The sequence below is a fragment of the Styela clava genome, chromosome 8, assembly GCF_964204865.1.
Source record: "Styela clava chromosome 8, kaStyClav1.hap1.2, whole genome shotgun sequence".
Taxonomy (NCBI): domain Eukaryota; kingdom Metazoa; phylum Chordata; class Ascidiacea; order Stolidobranchia; family Styelidae; genus Styela; species Styela clava.
In genome coordinates, this window is record NC_135257.1 from 20,018,216 (window position 1) to 20,042,493 (window position 24,278).

Below are 24,278 nucleotides of genomic sequence, written 5' to 3' on the forward strand. Positions count from 1 at the left end.
TGGACGATAATTCCCCGCTTTTTCCTTGTCCAGAGGTACCAATTGGAACAACAGCCCATGAAATCGAACAGAAAATAATAACAAAACAAGGGAAACACTGAAAATATCGCAATAACTTGTGTTGGTGTTTACGCGTGGTGCTTTTTTGTTATTACGCATCAGAGATATAGACACTGTTCAACTATATGAATGCAAACTACCGAATTACCGTGAGTAAGCTATTTTGCATTGATCACGCCGGATACGACGATATAATTATATCTGATTGGATGAGTCGTTGATTCCCTATGGACATCATTGGAAGTAAAATTGCGTTGCATGGCTAGACGGTGGTGCGGTATAGTGAGAATTAACTGAGACAAAGGCCGTAGGAATCGCATATTTAGATTTTGCTCGGTTGCGATTTATAAGCAATTTTTCTGGCCGGTCGATTTTTTTGCTGATAAACTCAGATAACTTAATGTTTTTTTTTTGTTTCTGTCGAAAATTAAACTTCGATTATCGAAAATGAAAGTCTTTAATTTTTATTCTGAAGAATTAAATATTCTACTGCGGCTCCGGGAAGTTTTAAAATACGGCTCTGATCCTCCTTTATGATTATGGACATGTTGAACTCACAGACCGACGATTTACTACGCAAATGACATTCGAAAAAGAACCTCTAGTCTGGTCTGGTCGACACTCAACACCAGAGCATCGCTGGAATTTCAACGTGAGACAAATTCCGAAAAAAAGCCTTATAATTTATTTTTTCGCACCACAGTCTACCATGCAGTCACGACATAAGCTGACTTTCGCGTGCCGCTCAATTTATAAAACGGCCTACTTTCGGTCAATATCCGAGTGACTTCGCTTCAATTGGATTAAAACTCACAAGTGTGATGGATAACACTTTGTCTCTGGTGAACCGTGCAGTACTTGTCACAGGGCAATGTCGAAGATAGTGATTAATTGTTTTGTGAGTAGAAACAGTTGTCATATTCGAACAGCAGTTTACGTCTACTTTTTTTTATCACTGGGTTGTTTTTTTCCAAACAAAAGAGCATGCTACAAATAAATTCATTGCTGTATAGCAGTAGTTTCCAACCGGAGACTCGTGACCCCCAATGGGACCACAGGGCAATTTAAGGGGTGCCACAATGCTAGAGGTAAAACCGATTTTCTTTTATCTTTGCGAGAAAACCTATACATTTCTTCCAAGTTTCGTTGATTGATAAGGTTATTTCACAGGATATTTTCACTTTGTTGAGAATGAATTGTTTGAACATAATAAGATTTGGGATTTACCAATCAAAATCACACTATAAAAACCACTGGAATGATAAACAGGCGGTCTATGAGTGCTAAAACATTTTGGAAAGAGGCCACGAGTAATAAAAGGCTAGAAACCATTGCTTTATAGTGTTTACAACTAACGGCCCAAAAATGCGAATAGTACTCGTTGGTTATATATTTTGCTTTCGACCCATCGCCCAATTTTGAATAAAAATTGTGTTTCTTGTACTCCCATTCCATCTAATTACAAGTGCACGTCTGGGTGTAACTTATAGTCTTGAATAAAACTTCTTTGTTTGTGCCTTATCCCGTACACTTCAAGTAAATGCAAAAAGGACATGAGAACCTGATACCCCTCATCTGGTATTTTTTCATTTAAATCTCGATAAAACAAATAATAATAGTTGCAAACTGTATATTTATGGCATGAAATATTAAAATTAGTTTGAAATCAAGAAAATATACAAAACACAGAGGGTTTAGTGTTAAAAACGGAATTCTCTAATTCACACAAATCGGAATGCAAGCCGTGGCCATGTATAGTACAAATTACATGATTATTTGTCAACGTTTTTCAAGTTCATAATGTTGAAAAAGTTGGAAATAATTCATCTTTAATAGCATACATCAGGAGTGTGCAACCTTCAATATAGGAAGGCCAAATACAAATAACTGGGTGTAAACGCGGGCAACAACTTTATTTAACATAGACTTTCTGGTAGTTGCAGGAACAAATATTTTGGGTATCGATCTTATGACATGGGTTGTTCGCTTCCACAATTTAGCTGTTAGGGCATTGTAACGTCATAGATCATGATTTGGACTGGGATATATGCAAATTGATTGATATTACTCACATTTACCAGATTAAACTAACATAAAACCTCGTTTCGCCGGCCGCACATTTTTCTTTGAGACCGCATTTAACGCGGTCCGCAGGTTGCACACCACTGGCATACATTGTCCAAGAAGCTGGCATTGCTGACGAGACTGTGCTGTTATAGCGTGGAATCTGATGCCATATGTCGCATAAAAGCAGCGTTTAGACCTCACGCTATTTTACTAACTTGAGGGTTTGTCAAAAAGGGGTTCGTGAACCACTAGATGACTATACAGAGGGTCCGCAATGATACGAAAAGAGTCTGAAATATGTACAAATAGATCATAATTTCATCGAATTGCCGTTAGCCTACCAGTATTTAACGTTAATATGTATTAATTCAGACTTCCTTCAGTTTTATTTCATTAAAGAAAACATTATCATTCCTTGTTGGTTAAGCACAGAAATTGATACAACATAGGATGGGGATTCGTCAAAAATAAGATTCACAAACAAGGACCCGCGGCCCAAAAAGTTTGTGTACTAGCTCGGCGTAGATCTCACGACAAGAAGCTGAAGTGAACTATATTTGGGGTACGATTATCTAACCTATTTCATACATAATTTTTGAGACCATTTTGTGTTCACTGTCACGTTTTAACGACGAACATGCCATTCCAGAAAACAAGTAAAACTGCTGCATTCAGACGACATATTTAGGCCGAATACGCGTTGCCAAATAATAGACAGCTGGGGTAGAGTGATGAAATTGCAGATTTATGCAAATTAGAGAAAACTTAAAAAAAAGTACGTTTTGGAACAAAACAAAAACATCTCCATCAAGAAAATAACAAGAAAAGTAAAATCTCATTCATAAATATTTACAAGGATTGTGCAAGAAATTTCTGCAAAAATAATAAAATAATCAATTTTTATTTGAAATAAAAGCAAGAGCAAAAAAGTCAATAACAATAATTAGGATTTTAAGGGCTTGTTTAATTCGTATATTAATCAGAACGACAGCTCTGTTAAAAGTCCAAAAGTTAGGACCAGATCCAAAAGTTAGGACCAGACAGCTCATAGCCAAGAATGAGAAAAGCCAAATATGCCCTGTCAAGAAATATATTTGCTCAAAGCACGGCCATGTGCACTCACTCAGAAGGAAAGAAGACTCTTCTCTCAAAAAGTTTTAAGTGAACACTGAAATTGCAAAAGCTATTGAAACAGAAACGAGAAAAACTCAATAAAACTGGTAAGTTGAAGAACTAAAATGTAGCAATAGATCCCTGTGATATGATCTTCCGGAATGGCTTGTTAATGGCTACTCAACTGGCGGACCGCGGTCCGAATGCGGACCTTCCGAATATTCGATTCGGACCACATCTGATTCTTTATTTTGGATCATTGGCCCACTTTCGATATGTGAAGGTTTCCCTTAATTAAATGACTTTTTATAGTTTTAAAGGTTATTTTGTAACGATGGCCTAAAAAATCAGTGACAGTCACTTATATGTAGGAAGCTATATTCATGAAAAATCGATAGAGGTGGGGTGATGAGGATTCAACCGGACCTATTTAAACTGAAATGCCAAATTAGTTAGAACCAGGTCATATGCGCTCACTCAGAAGCAAAGGGAACCTTAGTTTTCTATCTTGGTGAACAATTACACAAAACAGTTTAGGGATGAAAAATCAAGAAGATTTGAAACATCACAAATAACAATACCTGCCTGGAATTTCCACTGGTATATTGGACTGCCATATAGCAAGTTCGATTTTTAGGATAGCTACACAAGATGTGCACACTGTCAGTCGAGTGCAATGTGAAAATTTGTCTTTGAGTGATTTGAAACACCCCATACCAAAATGAAAATGAATGCGTTTAGATATATAGAAGCAATGTTAACATGATAAAAGTTGAACTTACAAATAATTTTCAACACTATTTATTACCCTGATTTCCAAATGCATAGTTCAATATGGCGCCATAAAAGTGCAAATATTTCTACCCTTTTCAATTTTTTTCTAATAATGATTCTCAGAGAAAAAATGACATTCTTTGGAAGATTACTAGTTGCTTGATGTGAAGATATATTTAGTGAGAATAAAAAAAATACAAAAATGTACAGACACTTTGTTAATGGCAGACCACCGTCACTTAAACATACATAGATCAAACTCAAAACCGCCAGAAAATAACTATGTGGTGTGGGGCATTTTTTTTACAAAAATAAAAAAATTTAGGCTATACCAACAGGACCCAGGCAGCCATGAGAAGAAGCCCCAGAAAAATAATAGCTCAGATGTTACCTAGTTATGTAATGTTATATAGCTTATTGATTCATGAACACTGGACATGAAATGGAATTATCCACTGTTTTTCGGAAGTACCTTATTGTGGGACAAAATTGCTTTACTATCCGATATAAAAGTGGAACTATTATAAAATTATTGAAAGCCAATCTCAGAATTGATAAGCAGTTCCATTTCTTATATTTTCAATATATACCATAGATTTCTTGAGTGCAACTGTTAGAATCCAAATTTAGCCAATTTAAAAAAATGCACTCTTTGTGGAATTTATTAGAAATCAATTAGTATTAGACATAATCAATATAACAGCAGAAAGATGAGTAAGGGTTACATGATTTTAAACTTTCTTTAAAATTTTTCTGGGCCCAAAAAGGCTGTAGGTTTTACCCAAAATTTTGCCAATTTGAAAAATCTTCACACCAAGTGGATTTCTTTACAATTGATTTCGTTAAGCAAGTGCTGAAATAGAAAACGAAACAACCATTTTCTCTACATATTTGAGCATTTTCTATTGTTCAAAAATACATGATACATGTTTCTATCTTTTGCAAAACAAATTTGATTCATAAAATTGGTAATAAAAGTGATAAAAAGTAAAGAAATAGACACAATGATAAACAAAAAAAATATATTTGAACAAATTGTAAAGAATTTGGGTTATATATAGTTATATGCTTTGGTTTAGAATGGTTATAAAGCACCAAAATTCAAAGTCAATATATATAAATAAAATATTTTTAAAAGAATTTCATGGAAATAATGAAGACAGGAAAGCATATACACTGGTTTTGTATATTTTCAAGATCAAATTTTGTTTCATTTACCTCTGGGGGGAGAAAAAAGCTGATGAGGTGGCTTAATCATATGGTAAATGATGAACTTTTGGTTCACAATTCAGTCTGTGGAAGGAGACTATGGACTGACTATAGCAGGGGTGGCAAACCAATGACCTGCGAAAAACTCACAAGGTTTTTTTGGTGACCTGCAAAATAACGAATGAATGCACGAAATTCTACTTCAACAACTGATGCTTTATAGCAGTATTGAAGTTATGATGAAATGCTAGGTAAACAATTGTTGACTGATGCTTTTTAACAGTAAATGCTATCAAATGTGTCAGTTTTTACATGCTTAAGTAGCATTTCACCGTAACTCCAATACCGCATTTCACCGTAACTCCAAAAGTGTTACCCAGTTGTGGTTAACGGTTACAAACAATTTTGACCTCTAATTGTCATCGCTAATGGAATCTACTGCCAGATTTAGGCATAACAATGTTCTTTGGTATAGTTTGAAGATGGGCTGTGTGGGGAGTAATTTAAACCCACTGTGAATTGCGGGTTATTTAAAAACAATTTCTATTTCTCCACCAACTGCAAAGTGGTTTGTCAAAATTTAGCTTCTGGTACCCCGATTTTATGCATAACTTTATTTACTCTTAAGTCTTAAAACCAGGTCTGTGAAAACAGGGACTCCACAACAAACGACGAACAAGCAATTGAAAAAAAAAAGAGCTTCATCTTTGACTCTCGACAGCACTGGTTTGGAAACTTATCATACTTTGACCAATCTCAGTATAATGTGTAATTTGTGCATATTATAGGAAAATTTTAAAATGTTTTTTGACGAAGTTTAAACGTTTATCTATACTTTCACGATTTGATAATTGCTCTATGCTTTGTGACTTCTTCCGGTCTCATTGGCTGTTTCTGCTGGGCTTTGATTCGAGCTGAATTCACTGAGCTCGAGACTTCATGATAACACTGGAAGAAAGGAAAAAACAGATTAAATATTTATTTCATTGTGATTTTTCACTTGTATTGCTGGACTCCTCGTTGTCGTAGGGTGGTTCAAGTAAGTAACTGCTGATCAGTTACCGCTTTCTCCATCATCCAGGTCTTGTATCTGAAACAACTAGCTAACACTCCAATATGCGACATGGTCTTAAAACCGGGCGAAGGGCGTGGTAACTGTGTTTTTGCTACTAAATGATAATTATCCTTTTAATTATTTAAATGGAGTGCATATCATTGCGAAAAGAATTTTGTTTTTCTTGTAGTTTTTTCCATGCATATGAAAGACTTTTTGCACAACGAAAGTGGGCCCCGAAAAGATGAAAGAGGTTGTGAACCACTGATGCTGATGCTGCCAAAATACAGTCACCCCCTACATATTAGTTGTTGCTTGTCCAAAACAGCGTTTAACAAACTGTGTTTCGCGGGACACTGCTGTTCCGTGAACTTCTTTGGGTACTCCCGAAGTATATGAACCAAGATGGCAGACATGAGAATGTGGTATGTGTACCAGGTTAGGGTTAAGCCATAATTTCAGGTACAAATATTACGGGAGTCACTTGGCTAGTCCCCGAACTCATAATAGAACTAAGATAAGGAAAATTGGAATAAAATTATGGCCTAACCCTAACCTAGTACACATACTACGTTCTGTTATCCGCCACATACTTCGGGAGTACCCTTTTCTGGAGCATTTTATGGTGCAGGGATTGAAATTACAACTAAATTGGTCGCCATGGCGATCTCGGTTGTAATTCAAGACTCTGGGTTGTGAATTTGTCGGCCAACTGGCGACAAACAGGCTTCGTGCCAGTTTAGAAAGCATGGTATTGTGCTAACCATTCAATATCGTTGATTTTCACCTGATTTTTTCGGCTTTATTTTTCGGTTGTCAAGATTACAGAAAACTCAGGTTGTGTACCAGGTTGGGTTCAGGTTATTCAACATCTTGGTGCACATACTTCAGGAGTACCAACTTTTTAAATTTCCAATAGATAAAATACTCTGGAAACCACCCATCAATTTTACTTTCTAATTACTTAGTGTTCAGCGAAGCAAAAAATGACAATGAGGGGGGAGAAAACAGGGCAAAAAAAGTTTGAGAAATGAAGCCAAGGTGTGAAGATAAGCGAGTACCAACCTACCTTTAAACAAAACGGAAGAGCATTCAGTTCATAGATATTTTCATTTCCTTCAGGTGCTCTACGACATTTCTGTGAAAAAAATTTATCAAATAAAATGATTCAATTTTTATAAAAATATGATGAAGGGAAGACAAGGGTGACTGTCGTAGCGTGGTTCACATAATCGCTGGTCGGTTACGGCTTCCTCCACCATCAAGTCTACGCATCTGAAAACAAATAACTAACTAATCCCATACTCGACATGGACTAGTAACCAGACAAGAGGCTGTGGTGCGCCATATGATTAAGCCGTATTACGGCTTTCCTTTCCCCCAAGATAAATATTTAAATCATCTCCTTCTATCTTAGCCGGTCATTTTTATTCTTCTATACATTTTCGCCTTTATACTCATAAATATTCATGTGTGCAAAAAAGAAATAAACAAGTTAACTCACCTGACACACGAAGCAGTTAGGATGCCAGAAGTTGGACATTGCTTCAATGTAGGATCCTGTTATGATGGTGTCACAACCATGGCAAGTACGTGCATGTAGGGTGAAAAAATCGTCTGAAAAGTTTAGAATTTTTATATACTTCGAATTCAGAAGCTGACATTATTTGCTTTTTCCCGCTGTTGACTCGAAAATATGATATAATTCTTGGTTCTAAGACCCTTCACTTGACATGAAAAAATTCTTTAAGAATAAGTTACTTGAGTCGACTCACTATTGTTCTTTATGGAAAATGGATCAGAATATACCTGAAATAATTCAGGACCTATTCCAAAGATGTTTTAATTATTTTTCAAATCATCAATTGTCGATTAGTTTCACGGTACAATAAATTGTATATGAAATGCCAAGTCAGAAAGATTTCGAACCTTTCAAAATAGTAATTACTAACTCGGAGGTTTCCCACCAGGCGCCCCCGGCTCCCTAAGGGGGCCACAGAGCAGTTGGAGAGGGCCACAATGTTGGGCACAAAACTGATTTTACTTTTCACTTTACAAAAAAAACTCCTCATTCTTCCTAGTTACATTGCATGATAAGGTAACTTCACTGTTTTTCTTTCTTTTTGTTGAGCATGGATTGTTTGAACATAATAGGATTTGAAAGCTACCAATCAAAATAACACTATAAATACCCCTGAAATGATAAACAAGGGGCGCCACGAGTGCTAAAAATGTCTGGATAGGGACCACGAGCCATGAAAGATTGGGAACCCCTGTAGTAAGTCTTTGAATGTCAATGGCTGCTTCCTATACCCAGTTTAGAGTGAAAGTGTGGATATGCCTCATATGAAGAACGTAACTTGAATACATCCCTCAACAAATTCTTGTGACTATTTGTTCACAGTTATATATTTATTCTGAACTGAAAACATAGAACAAGCGAAAGATGACAATTTTGAGACATCGGCATTAGAATTGCTTTGTAGGGGAATATGTATTTATCCTGTCAAGAACTGTCTTACAGACATTTCAGTCCACACATGTTTCAAACTAGACATTTCGGCCCCGATAGAATCCATTGCGAGGATAAGTTTATCAACAATGTGCCATGCTTGATCGCAATGATGAAATATTTCACCTGGGTCGAAACGCCTGGTCTGTAAAGTAGACGAAACGTCTGTATACGGTTTAAACTTACCAAGACAATATGGCATTCCGTCTTTAACAATATACGAGTCCATCAATGGATTGTTACAGTGACAGCATCTGAAGTAAAAAATCTAATCATAAGAATTCAGAAACTTGAATGCCTGAGTGTAATAATATTCCAAGTAAAATAGGATTTAGGTAAGTTGTTAAATTGACAATAACCAAGGTAAAATTAAATATTAGAAGAGTTCAGAAACTTGAAGGTCTGATACTCTTTTAAATATGAATACGGAATTGAAACAATATGGAAAAGTATAGCAAATACGTCTGAAGTATTTAGCATTAGGCATTATAAACACGTTTGTCATTTCAGTGCTGACTATCCTGTCAGCGATTAATATCCTATGGGAATAATTATGAAAGTTAACCTTTTTTTCAAAAAAATGATTTTCTCAAAGCAATGTCATGAGCACTCACTCGGAAACAAAGGAGAAGATTTCTGTGCAAAGTTATGGTCAACAACTGGATTGCTAAAAGCTATAGAAACAGTGATATGCAGTGATATAAACGAAAATTACCTGAAATGCTTCAGATGCCAGTGTCTCCCAAGAGCCTGAGAATACAGAAATCAATCTATTTAGTAATGTTTCAATTTTAATAGTGATGTAAAGAGTTGTGATTGTGAGTCAAACAGTTTGCAAGTTGAATGAGAATGGGATTTGATATTATACAAGTGGGCTACAACCAGGTGAGTAAGGAAAGAATCTGTTAGTGGTAGACAACTGTAACATAAACATGCTGAATTTTGTTGACCACAAAATCATCAAACCAGGTGGAAAAAAATTATTGATAGAACTATGAAAATTTATAAAAAGCAAAACCCAGTCAAAGAATTATTCGCTCTTAAAAAGCAGCTTGCTGTTTCTTCATATTATACCTTAAGGAAAAGATTTTTCTCACAGAAATCATTTCGCAGAAGTTGTTACGATATTTTGTGATCTACTCCCAGGTAGATTATGTGGGCAACAAACTGTGTGGTAGGCATAACACTATGGATATTAATTTCTCTAACTCTTGGCCACAGAAGAATTCTTCCTATACTTTACTACAGCAACATTTTAGATGCTTATTTTGCGAGTGTTTTGGGGAGTTGGCAATTACAAACTGATTTGCATGCTTAAATTAAAATATACAACCACGTACCGCTTACATGTACTGATAGTTAATTTTAGTCTATCGCAGCTTTTCCAAGACGAACTTTTCTTTATTGCAACTAAACTTAAGCTTATCAGAATACATATTGACACTTAAAATACTTGATTCACAACTGATTTTTGTAACAGAACTAAAAACGAACGAAATGTCTGAGCAGCTGCAAATATTACAATTGTTACATCATCGTTGACTTTTTGCTGATTCGTCATTGTTATGGAAGAAAACAAAAAAATTCTTGCTCGGAGAAACATCCATAGTAACAACTTGAACAGTTTTTTTTAGATGGGTTTACCTTAATATATCCCTGATCAGGTCTTATTTTATCTCCACAGTTGCTGCATGTTGTTCCAAACCATTTAGATCGTTCTGCTAAGGCTGACGGGAGAACCTTGGAATAAAAGAACAAGTTAGATGGCATTAACTCTTATACATTACTTTTCCTTGTAGTTCTGACCAGGTGTGTTCAAAATAAATCAAATATTTGATTATGGTTGAAATTAATCGAATCTGACCTGGTACTATTCAGTTTGTAAATAAAACTAAAAAAAATCAATTAAGCTTAGCTAAACACGAAGATAATTTTATATGACGTTTCCATGCCTTCACTCCCAACAAGGCTCTTTGCAAGCAGGCAGTCACTGATTTTGACTTTAAAAAACTTTTTTATCATTTGAAATTACCTCATAAAGTCTTTGTTTCTTTTCACTTTTTTCAATCCTATGTCTCCCAGTGTCATTATTAATGCAGGGTGATAACTGAGATCTCTGGACCTCAGACCATGCAGCTGTGTTGACTAGGATTTGCCCGCCTGTGAAAGGATGCAAGTATTAATTTAATGGTTATATGTAAAAAAGAAATGACATTGATGGATTTATAGGCTGTTTTGCACACTCTCTTCATATACAGTTCTAGGTAAACAATCACTGGTGTGTAGGAAGCAAAATGCTTCAAGGCCAGTGCCTAATAGTAAGATTCTTATGTTGGAAAGAGAATAATGATAATCATCTTTGTAAATATAAGCGTTGGCAGAAATATAATATTATAAGGTATATTTTTGCTGTAGATGATTTAGCACACTGGCTTCAATATAGTTCATATTTAAATATATTTTATTGGGTACTTCCGAAATATGATGGCGGACACCGGAACGTAGTACGTGTACCAGGTTAGGGTTAGGCCATAATTTCATTTCAATTTTCCTTATTTTAGTTCTATTACGAGTTTGGGGACTTGCCAGGTGACTCCCATAGTATTTGTACCTGAAATTATGGCTTAGCCCTAACCTGGTACACATACTACGTTCGGGTGTCCGCCATCTTGGTTAACATACTTCGGTAGTACCTTTTTTTAAATATACTCAAAATGGAAGATTATTTTGTTTTAGTGGTGCCTCTTTTAAAATGTGTCAGTAGAAAGATTTAGTCCTTTAAAAAAGACAATTACAACATAGATTATGCAAATAAATAAATGAGTCTGATAAATACTGAATGAGTATTAGTATAAATGATGCACAAGAATTGATTAGTTATTTATAATACAAAAGACTTGACTGCTGTATTAAACCTTAGATAAGAGAGTAAAATTAAAATATATATTATGGACATGAGGTTAAATGACCAATATGGCCACCACATTCTCAGCATAATTCCAACTAAAGAATCTACTGAATGTCCTATGAAATGTTGTCCTATGAAAATTGTACCAAATATCCTGTGTTAATTTGAAAGGAAATATCAAGTAAAACTCAGAGAAAGAGAAAATGCAAAAAATGAATAAAAATGAAAGTCTTTTTGTCACACCTACCAAGTTTTTAAGTCTTAAATACAATTCCTCATTCACATCTTAGAAATTTTTTATCCTTATTCTTGATTGGAAAGTTGATTGAAAACAACGATTCAAATCTATTACCGACGCTCTACTAGAAGTATGTATACCAATATGGAGATAACTAATTTTGTTCGCCTACTTTACATCAAGTTGTGTAAAGGGACTGTAACCTATGGGCAGGGGGTATATTCACTTGGCTAACACAGACAGTCCCCACACTCATAATATAACTAAAATTGGGGAAAATCGGAATAAAATCATGGCCTAACCCCAACCTGGTACACATACCGTACTACTATCCTATTACCAGCAAAATATCAAATGCTAACGCCCTACTATCCTTAGCCACCTACAGAATTTAAAGAAAACAAAAATACCTTTAGCAAGTTTAGCAATTCCTACAGCAATATCAAGTTCATTTCCAGAGTATTTTGTTCTGGCTGCAGCAAAATCATAATCTGCATCAACTTTACCTCTGAAAACAGAATGAAAAATATTTTGACATGAAAACAGTATGAATGCTCTTTCCTAATCATCGCTATAAACTGGACAGATACTCGGACAAAAAAAGAACTCCCAGCCTTGGCACTTATTGTGCCATAGATGCTAGAAAACTAATGTCAGTTCATTGCAGTGAATTTTGGCAAAAAAAGGAAATTAACAAGTTCCCACTAGCAGTAATGGAAGTTCACTATCTGGACTACTAGGGCACGTAACAGAAAATCAATCGAAGAAATGCTTATATAAACAGTTCCACATTAGCTGATGAAATTTATGTTAATTAGTCAGGATTGTTTCATGGCAAAATTTACAATCACTCAATGTTCGGTATTCAAAAATATTATGTTTGAATGCGACCTCCTGAAGTATGCGCACCAAGGTTGCGCACAACCTGAACTCAGATTGTGTACCAGGTTAGGGTTCAGGTTATGCGACATCTTGGTGCACATACTTCAGGAGTACCTTTGAATGTTTTTAGAATAGTAGATTATTTATTTTTGGCCGTCCCTGTTTCTCAACCTACGTGTCACCCGTTTTTCCAACAATATTATTTTTAGTTCTGTAATTTCTTTGGTTTATTTTATATTTGGTATTGTAGTATTGCTCAATCGCAATTTTAAACTTGGGAAATATCACAGCATAAAACTTGGCAGCGTATATTTTACTTAAGTGAACCCACGCCACGATTTCAAAAACTCGCTGATTGCAAACATGCGCAACTTACTAACTAGCAATTATTTTCTGTTGAAATAAATATTATGTGAAAATGAATGTGTTGAGGTAGCCATTTAATTTCAGTATGCAAAAATATCCTTGGGTCGCGAGATTTCACATAATTCATTTTTATTTGGGTCACTTGAAAAAGGGTTTGGGAACCATTGCCTATTTTCTAACCCATTTTCAAAAGACCTAATTTGAAATTAACAGCTAAATCATCAATCTACCTTGTTACACCAACTTGTATCCTTGGCCCACTAAAGACCAATGTTCTACCAGCAAGCCCTCTTGGTTCTTCCACCCTGGTACAAGCCGGACAGGCCATCACTGATTCTGACCATTTGGTGGCAACGAACGCTGTTTGAATTGTCAGGCAGCTAAAAAAAAATAAGGTTTAATAATTTCAAAGGATGAGTTCAAAATATACTTTGCGAACAAGAACTCCAAAGTCGTGAAAAGTCTTTCCTTACGAAAATTTATTCTTTCAAAGGTCTATTCACATAGAAGATTGTTCTCACTCAGAAATATGAAAACTCACTCTTACAATTCTATTCAAATATTGGTTTCGGCAAATTAAAATAACCTCTAAATTCTTGCAAACTAAATTAGCACAAAAACACATTGTTACAAATGCACTGTTCCCTTATCAGTTATTGAAATAAACTATTGTTTCGATGGCATAAAATGGTTTTCAAGAGAAGATAAAACACCTGATAAGTTTTCTTTATCAAAAGAGGAATACCATCTTCTTGTTTGGTTAGCAGTGCAGTTTAAAAATAGAACAGATGACTACCCTTATACAAGATGCATGAACTGTTATGTCCCAAAAATACATTGTCTCACATTTTTCCCAATTCTATGAATCTCACTTCATAGGCATTGTATGAATTGTTAAAGATATGCAACAAGTGGGACATGACATTTTTGAGACACCGGCTTGATCGGGTTAACTTACCAGTTCAAAGCATCCCATGGTTGTTGGAAAACCATCAATGCTTGATCTTCATGAGACGACACATGAAATCCGTGAAAATCTCGGACACATCTGGCAAGTACTTCAGTGTATGTTGATAGAAGACTGAAATAAAGATTTGATTTGATTTTTACATTTAAATTAGAGGAATGGAAAGCCAATTAATGGCATAATCAAATGACCCCAAAGGGTCTGAGGAAGACTTAGCCTACTTGGTTAGATGAACTGTTACTTGGGTAGTGTCACTCTTGAATAATTTAGAATGACTATAAATTAATTGGAATAGACAGAAGTACGTTTTTTTGTATGTTTTGAGTGTTTTCCACACCTTCGTTCCGAGCAAGACTTCAATTATCCTATTCTATATATCAGGGTTGGGCAAAATTTTTTGGTATAAGAGCAGCAAGTGCAGCAAGTCAGAAATATGCGAGAGCCGCATAATTTTGAAATTAATAATATTAGAATACTGTGAACTGAAAAGAACTTTAAACAAACATATGAAAATAATATTGCAAAGTATATATTCTTCAACCGCTTAATGAATTAAAAAAACTGTTACGCTACAGTTTCTCTTAGTTAAAAGTTAAATTGGGATAATATATTATTATTCCCAGCGAAAAAAGCCGCACCAAAACTCCGGCGAGCCGCGGTTTGCCCACCGTTGCTATATAAGGTGCGGGCGTGCTGCTATAATTGGTCAGATTGAATCAGAAATTGTGTCTCCCATTGATGTTGCTACAGATTACAAAACTATGTTAGTGCTTTGGTCGTGCCCTTTTTTAAAGAAGTGAAGGATATAAAAATTGAATGGGATATTCTGGTACTAGAATTTTGGTCTGACAAAACATTACATAATGACATTTGCAAAAGTTCTATTTTAGGAATATTTTCCAAAATTTCTCACACAATTCATTACCTAGCAACAACATCTTGTGTACATTTTCTCCATACTTCCTCAATTCCATTCATGCGTAACGAAACCACGGTAACAATCCCTGTTGGTCCTCTACCTTTTGACGTCAGCGATGATGCTTGACCCTAAAAAATAAACAATTTGTCAGATCAGATTTCAGAAAGTCAAACAAGAAAAGGATGGGCAATTACTTTTTGGGGTTCAGCTAAGAATTTAAAAATAGTTCAAGGACTTTTCCTGTGGTTGGCGCATTTTGCTGAGCATTAAGAACTTGTTTAACGTTATATCGCAATTTAGAAATAATCTAGACCAAACCTGCCGCTTTATTATCTGTGGCCCGCGTCACATTCGGAGACTAATCAATAAATCGCATTTCGTGTTGTTTCGTGATAAAATTAATCAGAAAAATCCTTTGACATATTGTTACATCACTAATGTCACTAAATTGACTAGTGTTATGGCTAGCCGAGGCAAATAGCAAAGTTGGATGATGTGCTTGGCAGTCTAAATTATTATCTGGCTTTCAATCTTTTTGGTCGGAAATATATGCTAACAATAAAGCATCATAGAAAACTAAAAATCGAATGTGGATTCTATTAGCCTGGGATGGCTATGTCTGATAACTATGTGTTTGCACAATAAAAGTGTTTGTTTTGTATTGCACTGTTTACCTATTACACTATTGTGGCCCAAGAACGATGAAAAAATAATTATGTGGCCCACGAGGCCGACAACTTTGGATCACCCTGATCTAGACCACCGATTCTCAACCAATGGGCCACAGCCCACTACTGGGCCACAGGAACATTTTCAGGTAGGCCATAGACCTATTAAAAATTGGGTGCTCCCGAAGTATGCGAACCAAGATGGCGGACATCGGAACGTAACATGGGTAACAGGTTAGGGTTAGGGGATAATTTTCTTCCAATTTTCCTTATTTTAGTCCTATTATCAGTTTGAAGACTAGCCAAGAGCCTCCCAGAGTATTTATACCTAAAATTATGGCCTAACCCTAACCTAGTACACATATTACATTCCAATGTCCGCCATCTTGGTTCGCATACTTCGGGAGCCCCAAAAATTGCTATACTTGTTGCTAAATTTAATTAATTTAGTTAACTATTATTAAACGGAAAGTGTCTATTTTTGCAGAAAATAAATTATTGTTTATCCTGGTGAAAAAGTTAATGGGACACAGAATTTTTGCGCATCGAATGAAAAAAGTTTGAGCTGATCTAGACTATTATTGTTTGAAAATTCAAATTCATTTCATATTGTATAACTTCTAAATATTCAAAAAATAGGAATTTTATTACCAGTATATCTTTTAGCTTGATTGTGATTTCAAAGATTTCAAAGGTGATTCTATTTGTTCAAACTATGTGAGAAGTAGGAAAGGATTTACATATTTATCCTAGGGGAGAGGAAAATCGATAAGACAGCTTATTCATATGGAGAATTACGGCTCTATGGAATGGGATTAGTTAGCCAGTTATTTGTCCTCAGATGCATGGACTTAATGGTGGAAGCCATAATCGACCAGCGGTTATGTGAACTACCCTACGGCTAGGAGAAGTCCAGCAATCCGCTCACACATAATCAGAGGTGAGCGTATTACTAACGCTTAGCATAATGCACCACACCGTCGAGCCAGAGGCAAATATGTGTAAATAGACTTATCGCCCCCACCTCATACTCCTTCAATACCTTCGCTCTGAAAATTTTTATTTGACTTTACCTGTACCAGTGAGGTTCCATTTAGCTTTGTTGATCCATCTGTAGGTTTTGTTAGTTCTTGTTTGGTTTCTGTTTCATCAGATCTAGGAATAAATATGATTCATAATAAAGGTGTTCGTAAAATTGAGGGTAAACTCCAAGGTGTGGGATTGAAATGCAAAAATCGACTTAAATTAGGTATGAATTGATTTTCCAAATTAATTCGTAAATTGATTGTAGTTTCAGTTAACAAAAGATGCTTTGCACAAAAGTTATGTTTTCTCAGGAATATCTTTCAAATAAACTTGGTTCTATTTTATTTTGGATCGCCATGTATTCTGTATTTAGAAATGTTCAACAGTAATTAATTGATTTTATGATCTGGTATGTCGAAACTGCTTGTCGTTTTGCTTGTCGGATTTTGAATGCTTAAAATTTCTAACTTTGAATGTAATTTTTACACTTCATGTTACCGGCATTAAAAATACAGGTTGCATGACACTTAGGTCCAAAAAATGTACATATGTGTGTTATGTGGTTATAATAGTCATATGAGAGGTGTCAGAACCATATAAAACAGAAATCATGATAAAATCAATGAATTAATAAGAAAGTATTTTCTCAAATCCCCGTCTGTATCTGCAATTAACTTTGGTTAACATAACACAAACCCAAGTGACCTAATACTAAAGGTATTTATTAAAGTTTCGATTACTCATGTCATTTCAAGTGTGTTGTGAATAACTACTTACTGCTAACTGATAACTAGTATTAGTATATATACTATAACTAGTACTGATAACTACTACTGTTTGATTGATGGTACATTTTCTATGATTCATTGGTAACTAGGTTGACCCAACCAAGCTAACCCTACGTTAATGATGATACATATTTATTGGAATTTGCATATATAGATGAATATTTTCAAAAAGTCTTTATAAATACATTTTCCCCCTATAAAATTTTAAATATTCGAATAGTAAGTCATGTTTATGTTCACCTCAAGTGTGTTGAATGTACAATACCTACTTATATATTTACTATTCAATGGTTAGGTACATTTTCTACAATTCAACAGTTATTACATTAGCTCAGCTAAGAAATGGCTGCCTTATAAGTTGATGAGGTGTCACTTTGGTATGCAATCTGACCTGCTTAATATGATTGCAATGGCAAATCAAAGTGACCATACTAAATTGTAAATTGTGGTGCCACTTTGGTATGCGCTTAATCTCATAAACACATTCTCGTGGTATTTAGTTTCTAACCCTAACATCGTTTGGTCAGGGTTAGGTTAATACACAACCGTTGAGATCGAATACCAAAGGATCAGATGATATCGCATATTTAATAATATGCATTTGACATAGATGAATATTTCCAAAATTAATTAAACAATTTGGTATCCCAGCTAAACTCTGAAATACTTTTTTTTCAACCAGGGAATTTTTAAATTTTCGAATAGTAAGTCATGCTTAAGTCCAAGTAATTAAGTCAAGTGCGTTGTAAACTGCACAATAATTAGTTATATGATACTGTTTAGCTATTATATACACTTTAAAAAAAATTTGGTTAAGAAGTTGACTCAAGTGAGAAAAGGCTGTATTATTAGGTAATTTTATAACATAGTTGATGAGATGCGCTTGCCATACATGAATAGGTTCAAAAAGTCTTTTAATAAATACATTTGTAAAGCACTGGCAGGGATAGCCAATGCAATTAATTTGATAAATTTATGATAATATCTTCAATTATGGAATTTCAATTATTCGATTATCAAATAGTCATGCTTAATAAGTCCAAGTAATTAGCGGAAAGTCAAGTGTGTTGTGAACTAGGCAATAACTACTTATGAAATACTGTTAAAATTTTTTAGTAAATTATCTGCAAATTATCAGTAATTGTAATAGCTTACTGATGAAGCAAGAATACCTACTTATGAAATACTGTTGACAATTTAGTAAATTATCTATACTATAACAGTAATTATTTTATTATATCTGGGTTATCCGATAAGTGGCTATTTCCTTAAAGGTATAACATTATGCTGCACAAATGTGCGAGACGTGAAAAATATAAAATTATAAAATTTATATATATATATACCGTATATATATATTCATACTATGGGAAATTGAGTAAATTTACCAAAAATTCTGTGTTAACCGAATTTTCAAAAAATGCATATCAACAACAAGGCGAAGTTCTTGGAAAAAGTTTGAAAATTTTGATACGATTGTTGAATATCAATATGAATGGAAATAAATGTCCTATCTGATAGAAAAAGCAATAGAAATATTGTATGATTAAATAAATATTATGTTACTTGTGAAAGAAAAATATAAGGGCATTCTATAGCCAATAATAAAATTGAATCTTGGAAAATTTATTAACTTAGAAAAACGATTGATTGAAAAACTAACATTGTATGCATGGGAATTACCACTCACTTGAGTGGAACAAGTAAAACCCTTATTGGGGCAAACGATATTGTAAGAAACATGTATTATGTTGGTTGCAAAAGCCTGTAAATATCTTTAAATGTCTAAAGTGCATTTTTGTAGCGCATAATATAATTACGGTACCTTAAAAGCTAATGGTTGAAATGCTCTTATCAGAGTAAGGAGCACGAATAGTCCATAAACTAATCCTTTGATTGCTACATTTAGCTGCCAATCAGAATGGATTAAGTTTATAACACTACATGCTTCTGTTAGGTTCAACGATTGAAATGGACAAAATAGAACAACTTAATTTTCTGAAAACATTCTGGAAATGTATTTTAGAAAATAGATACTTAAAATGGTGACCGTGCATTTGAACCCACGCACATTTGAACCCATGCGTATATTCACGGGTTCAATCTATATGCGGGTGCTAAAACCCATGGGTTAGGGTTAGTATGGGTTCAACTATCCGAAAAACAAAAAAAATTCCATAGGTGTAATAGCATACAGGTGCAATTGTCATGGGTTCAGGTTTTTTGGGAAACTAAATAAAAATGAATATTGTTATTGGATAAAAAAATAGACTTCGTTTAACTTGTGGCAGTGTGAAAAAAACAACGAAGCGAAACAACATATTGTGATGGACAATCTGGAATAATTTATTGTTATGAATACATTCTGGAAATGTGTTGTAATAAATACATATTATGTTACCTACACAAAATGCTTGATGTCAGGTTTTTTGATAAACTGACTAAAAATGAATTGTTTTACCGTAAAAATGTGTTATTGGACAAAAAATACTTGTGACAATGGGAAAAATAAAACAAAACGAAACAATGTTATGTGATGGACAAAATGAAATAATTTAATACTATGAATACATTCTCTAAATGTATTCTAGAAAATAAATATTATGTTTACTACACTAGCTTCTTGTAAGGTATTTGATAAATGATATAATACCTAATTGAATTGTTAGTTATTGGCCAAAAAATAACTGCATTCAACTTTGGAAAAATTGGAAATTGAACACAACAATGTTTATCTGAACTGATTTCTATAAATTTACAATGCTTGGCAGTTGCTCCATTGAACATTTAAAATCAATTCCATTTTTTTACAATGGTTTCTGTGAACCTTTCTGTTAAGCAATATACAATTTGGAATATATTCAATATTCAAAAATAGGTGCTCCCGAAGTATGCGAGCCAAGATGGCGGACATGGGAACGTAACATGGGTAACAGGTTAGGGTTAGGCGATAATTTTTTTCCAATTTTTTCTTATTTTAGTCCTATTATCAGTTCGAAGACTAACCAAGAGCCTCCCGTAGTATTTATACCTAAAATTATGGCCTAACCCTAACCTAGTACACATATTACATTCCGATGTCCGCCATCTTGGTTCGCATACTTCGGGAGCCCCCAAAGATATTATCCTGAATCTAGCAGCACACTACACCTGCACCTTAGTGTCTGCTTATCCAGAGATTTACTTCAAATGGAACTGCGAAACACAAGGTTAAAAATACAAAAATCACCCAAGATACTCCCAAGAAAAATTCATCTATGTATGAATGACAGAATTAGGACACATCTCAGGTTTGAATTCCATGACCGTCATTTCACCCAAAATGTAAGTAAATTAGGTCAGCAATGCCAAAAAGATTCCCATCTTTTTAAAAATAGTATTTCCTTGCATACCCTTGGCATCTTGCCTGACGCTCCAGAAGTGTGTGTACCAATATGGGAGGTAACTACTTTTGTTTGCCTACTTAATATCAAGTTGTCTAAAAGAGACTCAAGACTATGGGCAGGGGGTAACACAGACAGCCCCCGAACTCGTAATATAATTAAAATAAGGAAAATCTGAATAAAATTATGGCTTAACCATGACCTGATGCACACACTACAGGAGTACCCCTTGTCCAGTGCCTTGTTGAGAGCAAGAAGCATAAACAAGCACACAATAAAAAACTATCTAACAGTACTCACCCTCCTTTTCCAGGCATTTTTCTTTATTGATTCAGAAATGTCAAGAACAAATTTAAAAGCAATTACATATATTGATTGATGCTGTAATCAGAGATAACCATTATGTCCCTAATATTGATCTGTTTGAAGAAAAAAATATTATTGTCATTATTTATTTTAAATTTAAAGTCAGATATGTAATTTATCTAAAAGTTTTGTTATTCAGAAATATAACATTTTGCTGCAACAACAATTCCTCGGTAACATCCTGTACACGACTATTTCATCTTTATAGAGCAATATTTAAAAACAAACTTGCACAGACACCTATTCTAAATTTCAATGAGAAGTTGATGATCCATTATTAATAAAGATCGCTCAGTACCAAAAGTATTTTGTCATACCGTGTTTGTTCTCTGCCATGGCTTAAGAATATACTGGGCACAAGAAGCCAGCAATACATAAGAAACTATTCTGCATTTGAAGGGGATAAAATCGTTCCACTCACACACAGCTTATCTACTTTTCATTCCACACTATGTGAGAGAAATATACCAGAAAAAAAAATTCTCACACTTGACACTTTCCTTTTGATTTTAGAGTATCTGATATGATAGAAATCATGCTAAGCTTTAGGAATACTCTCGCCACTGCACCTCTGATTACCCTGCATGGGTTCGTAGGTTAGGGTGGTTCAGTTAACCGTTGATCTGTTACGACATCCTCCATCATCAAGTTCATCTGAAAAGAAATAACTGACAAACTAATCTCATACCCAACATGGACTGGTAACCGGACGAGAGGCCGTGGTTCGCCATGGTACTAAGCCATATTATCATCTTTTCACTCCCCATGGATAAATATATAAATCCTATCCTATCAGCAAATTTTTATCACGCTAACAACACATTAGTGCAACAGTCACTGTTCACACCCTTTGCTAAAAGGCTTAACTAGCGCACCAGATTAAGTAAATATACAACACAATAATCAATGCAATATCCCATGTTATTATATTTCACCTAATTTAAGAGGATAATCCTATTGCTTATTTATTCATAGATGCCAATATTAATTATTTATTCTTATTCCATAATAACATATTATATTACTTGCACACAATCGTGACTGGCTTCAATTTTGTTGGTTATGTAAGCCTAATTTATGCACATGAAATGTGTGCATGCAGTAAGGCTTGTTTTTATATAAAAATGCTAAAATTTCAGTATTGATTGAATTAAAACTACACTACATGAACTTCTGACGCATTTATGGCATATGCATCACCAATGCTATAAATATGTCAGTAATAGATTGCATTACCAGCACACACAGCGTGCTTGATTCAATGTTATTGGTCATGTAAGCCAAATTCATGCACATGAAAATGTGTACGATTTGTGAGGCATGTTTTTTCAAATTTGTCTATTCATTTAATTTTGAGAAAACTACATGCAACCCACTCTCCCTCACTTTTGAAGCTGCATGTGCATTTATTTAGATCGACAGTTTGGCGCATTGTGCCAAGCGTTAGGAATATACTCACCGCTGCGCGTCTGATTACAATTAGTGGGTTCACAGGTTCCAATTAGAAGATAGTCATGCGCAAGAGTATTGCTGAACTTAATTTAATTGTATTGATTATGTGAGCTTAATTTTGGCATATAAACATGCATACAATTTGCAAAGCCTAATTTTTTTTTTCAAATTTGTCCATTTATTTAATTTTGAGAAAACTTAAAAGAGTAACAAACAACCACTCACACTTTTAAAATTGCATCAGCATTTAACAGTGCTATAAATATGTCAGTAATATAATGCATTACCAGTATACACAGTGTGCTTGATTAAATTTTCTTGGCCTAGTTTATACACATGAAAATGTGATATGCAGTAAAGCTTTTTTATATAAAAAATGAATTGAAAAAAAAAAAAAACTACTGGCAACCACTAGCAGTTGGAGCATCTACCAGTTTTGCAAATAAGTCAGTAATTGACTGGACTTGACCAAATGGGACTGCTTTCTCCATTCAATACACCCACATACCTGAGGCTTCGGCCAAAGTATTTTAATTTGCAATGGCAGCAAGGCTAAGTCTAACTTATCAATCAATAGGCCGTCTCATCCCCAAAATTATTTTTACATTCATTCTTTACACAGTATCGTGCATTATAGTCGGGTCAAATATTAAACTTAACATTTAGTGAACTTCTTTTCTCCTAAATATTGTTTGTTTCTGTTTGGTTTTCCTTCATTTATTATCAGAAACTGTGACTTATTTGGGGTATTCTGAGGGTTAAAATCATGTGGATTTTAGTCGCTCCAGACGTGTGTATACCAATATGGAGGTAACTAATTTTGTTTCCCTACTTTACATCAAGTTGTGTAAAGGGACTGAAATCTATGGTCAGGGCTAACACAGACAGTCCCTGAACTCGTAAAAAAACTAAAATATTCTCAGTTCAACGGAAAGCTTAAATGGCCGATCATAGGAGTGGTTTAAATAGCGGGGAGTGTTATGAGAATGGGGGTTAGTTGAATTGCTAAAAGATTCATAAAATTAAAAAGCTATTAATGTATGAACTGGTGAAACATGGGTTGTAACTAATAGTAGAGACTATTGCTAAAATATGTGGAAAATGCAAAAGCAGTGTTCCCAAGGATTAAATTGAAAAAGCAAAATTTGGGGTGAAACATTGTGACTTTCAAATAAAAATTGGAAGTAACGCCCTTCTAACCCCTTTATCCATGTTCAAGCACTTACATTTTAAAAAAACGACACACCCAGCAGTAATGGAGAATGTAATGTGTATTAAACTGCTACCTCCTATTTCTGATACATGTGTGTTCATTGTAACAAATATGTTTGAACGAGATCGTATTGAAACAATGAAAACATTTTTCACTATCACATACTTGGACCACAATAAAAAAGAATTGGACAGAATCTAGTCACAAGTAATTCAGAGATTCAGATATTTTGTTTCCGTCGTGCATAAAATATTGTACCGACACAAGTAATAAAAAAAACGGTATAAATAATATCAATTGAAATAAAGAGATA

General features: G+C 34.5%; 1 protein-coding gene and 1 long non-coding RNA gene across 2 annotated transcripts in view; one reads left to right on the forward strand and one right to left on the reverse strand.

Annotated features, from left to right (window-relative positions):
* LOC144425610 (uncharacterized) overlaps positions 1 to 24,278 on the forward strand; it is a 76,010-nt gene that overhangs the window by 13,068 nt on the left and 38,664 nt on the right. The window lies entirely within an intron of this gene.
* On the reverse strand, positions 1,673 to 21,355 carry LOC120346627 (uncharacterized). Its single transcript, XM_078115438.1, has 13 exons — positions 21,235 to 21,355; positions 16,811 to 16,892; positions 15,076 to 15,197; positions 14,142 to 14,264; positions 13,414 to 13,563; positions 12,346 to 12,443; positions 10,822 to 10,949; positions 10,434 to 10,529; positions 9,505 to 9,539; positions 8,976 to 9,043; positions 7,782 to 7,894; positions 7,347 to 7,415; positions 1,673 to 6,171 (listed from the first exon to the last, which is right to left on the reverse strand). The coding sequence occupies exons 1-13, from the start codon at positions 21,249 to 21,251 to the stop codon at positions 6,061 to 6,063; spliced, it is 1,212 nt and encodes a 403-aa protein (XP_077971564.1). The 5' UTR covers positions 21,252 to 21,355; the 3' UTR covers positions 1,673 to 6,060.

Excerpts from the sequence above, each read along its gene's own strand:
- LOC120346627 (XM_078115438.1), bottom strand. Across the intron at positions 13,564-14,141 it reads CCATGGGATGCTTTGAACTG|CTGCCTGACAATTCAAACAG; the intron begins GTAAGTTAACCC and ends ATTTTTTTTTAG. Across the intron at positions 9,540-10,433 it reads CTGATCAGGGATATATTAAG|GCTCTTGGGAGACACTGGCA; the intron begins GTAAACCCATCT and ends CTGTATTCTCAG.